General features: G+C 50.0%; 1 protein-coding gene across 1 annotated transcript in view; it reads right to left on the reverse strand.

Annotated features, from left to right (window-relative positions):
- The window catches only part of Sdk1 (sidekick cell adhesion molecule 1), an 827695-nt gene extending 822837 nt beyond the window's left edge, over positions 1 to 4858 (reverse strand). Inside the window, 1 exon segment of the mRNA XM_087195944.1 lies at positions 4360 to 4858. Coding sequence (XP_087052070.1) covers positions 4360 to 4858 — 499 coding nt within the window.
- Between the last annotated feature and the right edge of the window lie 1370 nt (positions 4859 to 6228).

The raw sequence follows: 6228 nt of genomic DNA on the forward strand, positions 1-6228 counted from the left end.
GAAACCAATGCCAACAGACTGCCATAACCCACTCTCAGCTACGATTCCAGTTATGTTATAAATAAAAACTGGGAGGGAGGGAAGAGGTACACCAGAATGGTGACAGCCACTAAGGAAAAGGGGTGGGCACAAAGGAGCTATATTCATTTCTCTATCTTCCTAATTATTGTCTTTTAAATTATAACTATAAGGTTATAAATCTGAAATTCAAAGAAATTCAATACGGTACTTGAAAACATTGTCCACCCTCTTCCCTGTAATATGGATCAGACTGGCCCCTCCTTACAAAAGCAGAGGCTACATGGAAGACACGCCAGTCCAGGGGTGTAAACTTAGGTTATGTTCAGAGACTCAGGATCAACTTTTTCCTTCTGGTTCCACCACTACTACTCCTGGTAAAATCAGGCAAATTAGTTAACATCTCAGTGCCTCAGTTTTCTCACAAGTAAAATGAGAGAAACACTATCTGTTTCTCAGGGGTTGTTCTGAATAAATGAGCCCTCAGGCTTGGCATATAAGGGCTCACTGAAAGAAACCAACAGTTGATAATTGCTTACTATCCAGTTTACAAGATAGTTACCAAGTGACTAGTTGCCAGCTCTTAAGTATGCAGTGCTCTAACAAGATTTAATTCAGTATGTATCTGAGTACTTTGTAAACATTAAGACTCTTTTGAAGCTTGGAACCCAAGTTGAAACTCAAACTACTAGGTTTGAGGGAGAGTGTTCCTAGAAGAGGGGCAACAAAGTACTTCTGGTTTCATGGAAAGCAATAAAGGCTAAATAAAAATAATAAAAATAAGCTAGATTTGTAGAGACCCCAATTAACATAATCTTATACTTTTTCCATCCAAATAATGGCAGAAAAGCATAATTAGTAGATGTTACTGGGCCAGAGAAAAGTGGTACAGACCATAGGAAATCAGTGTGAGGGTGAGAGAACAGGGTGAGATTATAGGAATAGCTAAAACAAGGATAGAAACTCAACAAGGATATAAGAATACTTGTTGAGCTTTGTAAAATGGATGCTTCTGAGAACCAGCAGGTCTGAGGTAGAGCACAGGTGACTATGTTTTTCAAATTTCATCAGTGATTCTGATGTTTGCCCCAAGTAGCACAAAACAAGCTCACCAATTTCACAGGAATAGAACATGTGACTAAAATGCTGATTAGAACATTTAAATCATGAACCTGGATCAGGTATAAGTGAAGATAGGTTCCAGGCTCATAAAAATCACAGGAATCTATAGATTGGGAGAAAATGATAGGACTAGCAAGGTTAAAGGGGAGATGGATTCATGTGAGCTCATGTGACAGGGTTAGAACCTTGGTTCTCAAACTTGGCTAAACATCAGAATTACCTGGTGTGCCTCAAAAGCCTGTTGCCCAGGTCACACCTCAAGACAAAGCAGATTCTGAAAGTGAAACCCAGACATCAGCACTGTTTAAAGCCTCCCCAGGTGATTCCAACATCCAACCAAGTTTGAGAAACCCTGGGTTAGAAAGTTTTCGGGAAATCCACAGGTCACTTAGTGAGGGGAAAGTAAGTTAATGGTTCTCAAATGCCAGCTTATAAGAGAATCACCTGGAAAGCAAAGCTGTGGCTTCGCAGAAGAGAAGCTGGTTCTCCAGAGGTTTACAAATAGCCCAGGTGATTGTAATGCATAGCAATGCTTGAGAACCACTGGGCCAGGTGACTGGAAATAACTCCAAATGAGAAATTGAGGACTCTGAACAGCCAAGACATTCCCATCCTTCTAGGCCTGATGAACACAAGCTCCTCCTGTAAGGTGTAATAAACATTACAGAATAAACCTAATATCCAGCAGTAAAGTTAAAGGCATCCCTGACTTCACACATGTGATACTTAGGACTCATCCTTTGCCTCAGAAGTCAACTTTCCAACCACTCACATCTGGGCTCTTGGTGGATAGCATAAAGCAAGCACGCGTTGCCACCTGCCTTTCAGAATTTAAAACTTAGCTTATGAGGAATCCAGAGAAATCACCAAGACACCCACACACACCAATAAGCAGCATATACAACAGGAATTCTTACTACCATGCAGAAAGAAGAAACTCATGTACATAACTAAAGTTACACTTGTAAGGTCTGAACCTGGCCTTTCACATAAGCGTCAATTACATACCTCTGTTTTGTAACTTCTTCAATAACATATGTAACTTTTACTGAACAATGTTGCCTTTTTTATATCCTGGCTATCATGACCAAGCCTACCCCATGACATACCTGATTAGAAAAATCAGGAAACCACCTAGTTACATAGTAATACATTAAATATGACCACTTCCAACTTAGGTCTTAACTGTTCTGTTCACAATGTTACACTGTATCTGATAAGATTCAAGAGAATGCATTCTTGTGCATATGACCAACTCATCATCCCATCAGAAATCTCTATAGCAGCGCCAGAATTTTCATTTTCAAGATACATGAGCTTTTGTCAAATGGTGACATCTCCTCTGTAATATGAATTTTCAATGATATAAAAAATGATGGATATATTTCACATTTCACAAAGCACAGAGAACAGAAACCTATCAATGAATTTAAAATTTGTGACAATCTATTTGAAATCTTACACTAAAAGAACTGTACACTTCCATAAACCATATAAATGTAAAGCAGGTACCAATGTTTTTACTGGCAACAAGAAATAAAACATTCCTCCCTAAAAACGTCCAGCTGTTACATTAGTACATTCTTTAAGGATTTTAATTAACATTTCAGTTGAAAAAATGTAATACTTTACATAGCCTTCAAAAGGCAACTGATGAAAACTTTAACTCCATGTAACGTAGTTCAAAACAAATTCACCGCAGATTTTTTCCCCACCACTGGAACTTCACAAATCTTCAAATATATAAAGGCATAGGTCTTACAACAAGTTTACAGTAAGTTACTCTTTTTAAAGAAAATAAAATGCTATTTTCAATCGAAAGGGCTTCCTAAATGTTTGTTTCTTCTCTTGAACCTGACTTCTCTATCTACAGATCCCATTCTACAAAATCGCTTAATAAATGCTTGTCTTCCAAACTAAGTCATTAAGCAAAATAAGCACAAAGTAAAATGAAATTTTTACAAGGAAAAGAAGAGTTAAATTAACCAGAAATGTGGTCATTTGTTTTCCTGTAGTATAACATGAAAGGAGGAATTTATTAAACAGAGAGGGTGACAATTCAGATAACAGATAAGCATTAATTTAAAAGTTATTAGTTAAGCTATATAATTTTGAGTTCAGATCTTTACAATGTTATTACATTTAAGTCATTATACGTTGCCACACATAAATCATCTTCACATGACACAGAACACTACTAATTTTAGGTTTAATGGTCTCACCGTCCTTAAAATCAGACCCAGTTCCTTACTGGGGTAGTAGTACTCCAGGACACGGAAAATGAACACCAGGTAATTTTTCTAAAGCTGCCAACAGCAAAACCTTCACTAATGGGTTTTTAAGACCCCACCAGAAGGGCATATTATATGTCGTGTCCTCCCCACGCCCCACCCAAGCATTCACTGAAAACAGGATGCTAACAGGGCATAATACCGATTGGGGAAATCGAGATTTACGGAGGAACTGGGGGTCCTTTTAAAAGACATTCCACCCACGTTTTCAAAAGGTCATTTGCAATCAGCACATCTGCGTTCCCTATTTTTGAGATCACCACTGTATTCTAAACTGAAGCCAACAGAGGGAGGAAAACAAAGCGGAGTGGCACAGCCGTGGACTCCGAAAGTTTTTGCTCTACCGACTGTACTGCACCGACTTGGGGTCGGGGGTGGCCGAGACCCTAGGGAGAGGCTAGAAAGGGCGACTGGCAGTGACTGACACTTGATATTTGGACATCCAGCGCCGATGTCACTCAGCGGTAACAAGACTCTGCGGTGCAAAGGCGGAGAAATCAACCCACGTTCCATCAGCGCAATGGGACGGAGCTCCTGGCTCTCGCAAGGAGCGCGCGGATGGATGCGTCTCAACTTTGGGGGGGGGGGGGCTTAAAAAAAAAAAAAAGGCAGCAAATGGTGCATCCTCCAGCTAGCTCAGTTTCCCTCTCTTCGGATTCCTGCGCGAATTAAAAGGCACACCGCATTAACCCCTCGGCTGCCTCCAGACCCAGCGATCCGCAATCCTGACGGGGTCACTCCGAGGGAGACTGGGTCGGGAGCCCGAAAGCACGCGCGGGTAAAGTTGGCGACGCCGCACCCTCGGGGCTGCGTCCCCAAGCTCGACCCCACTCCAGGCTGCGCCCCCAACCCAGATTCCAACCGACTGGAGCCCCCAGCCCGGACACCACACGAGACGGCGCCCCAGGCCCGCGCCCCCCACACCTACCTTGGGCCAGCGCCCGCAGCAAGTGCATCTGGAGCGCGAGCAGCGCCCACCACCCGCGGCGGCCCGAGCCGAACTTTGCCGCCCGCCACTCCGCGTCCCGGCCGGGGGTCTCGGCGTCTAGGCCGGGCGGAGCCCTCCGCGGCCGCCCCGGGCCCGCGCGCTCAGGGGGCGCAGCGCCGCCGCCCCGGGCCATGCTGAGCAGCCGCCGCCGCCGCCCGGCGCCGCGGGACAGGCAGGGAACGCGGGGCGGCCGCCCAATGCGGGAGCGCGCCCCGGGCTGAGGGGCGGTGTCCGAGCCCCGCGTGAGGGGGCAAGGAGAAGTTGTAGGCGGGGAGACACCCGCCTCCGCTCACGTCTCCGCCGCCGAGCGCCGGCCTCGCAGCGCTCTTTGAGGGATCGCGGGCGCTGAGGAGCCTCCGTCGCCACCGCCCGCGCCCGGCGCTGAGGAGAAAGTGCGCCCGCCCGCGCGCCGGGTCTCGCCGCGGCCGCCGCGCCCCATTCACAGCTCGGCCGCACGCGCCGCCCGCGCCCGCCGCCCGCCGCTGATTGGCCGAGGGAGGTGGCTCCGCGCCCGGGACCCGCCCCCTCAGCGCTCGCTTGTTTTCAAACTCGCCGCGCCCGCCCGCCTGCAATTTCGCGCCGACCCCGATGCTCTGCTCCAGCGGCTTCCCGCGCCGGCTGCGCCCTCTAGGGACCCATGGCGGGGACTGCAGGCGGCGCCGTCTCGGCACGCGCTCCCCGGGCGGGCTCGCAGGCAGGGAGGAGCCGCTTCCCCGAGCTCCAAGGCGGGGCGGCGCCCGGGTGGGGCGGGACAGGTGAGCCAGGACAGGTGGGGCGGGGCCCAGGTGCTGCCGGACGCGCGCGGGCACTACGGGGAGCTCGCGCCAGGGGCAAGTGGGCACGCGCCCCGGAGCCGCCCGGCGCCCACCCGCGGGCTCCAGGCCGAGGTGGCTACGCGCCAAGTTGCTGTAATTGCAAACAGGCGAGATCGGATTTTTAATTCGTGGTAACAAGAGGCACCCCTGTGCGCAGACCCGCCGCCTGCTCAGATGCGTGGACATGGCTTCGGGGAGGCCTTCAAGGTCACGTCTGGCCAGAGGGCCGCAACACCAGCCCCTGCCAGGCCCGGGGTGGGCGGATCTGGGGGAGCGCCTGCGGGGAAGGGGCTCCCGGCGTGGGTCCACGGGGTGGGGTCGGGTGCAGGGCGTAGGGGGATGGGCGCGGACGCCGGCAGCATGTGGTAAGCATTAGCCGAGTTTATGGGGTGAACTAAGCGCTCTGCAGCTGAGAGGCCAGCGTTTCCGTGGGAGGAAGGCTGGAAGGTGACAGAGTCTGACACTGCTGGGAGTTGGCTGGGAGCAGGAGGAGGAGGAGCATGGGGGAGTTGGTAGAGTTTGAGTGAGGTCACGGATGTCGGGAAGGCCAAGGTTCGCAGAGTGCGCCCAGCAGGGTGCTGGCTCTGAGCAAGCTCTTGACTCTGACTTGCTGGTGTTACCGGGTTTATCTTTATCGTCCCAGGCGGGAGGGTGGGAGCAGCTTGCCTTGGCCAGGAGTCTGTAAGCAGGAGCTAGCTCCTGTCTGCAGAGCTCCCGTGGTGGTGTGAGCTAGCTGATTTAGGTGCTCTACACACGCCCTTATCTGATGTCTTAAACCCGAAGGAAATGTGGGGAAACTGAGGCCTGGACAGCAGCCAAGTGGAGGAGATGGGTTAGGCTACATCTGACCAACCCCATTCCCAACCTGGCCCTTCCAGCTCTGCTAGGAGGAGCAAAGGGGCTAAATGCAGCCCAAAGAGAATGTACTGAGGGCCCCTAAGTGGGCACCGTGTCTAGAGCCCCAGTAGCCTCTGGACACGTAGATAAGACTGGG

Source organism: Heterocephalus glaber, unplaced genomic scaffold, assembly GCF_053883595.1.
Source record: "Heterocephalus glaber isolate CG9 unplaced genomic scaffold, H.glaber_assembly_v1.0 deba00001610, whole genome shotgun sequence".
Taxonomy (NCBI): Eukaryota; Metazoa; Chordata; class Mammalia; order Rodentia; family Bathyergidae; genus Heterocephalus; species Heterocephalus glaber.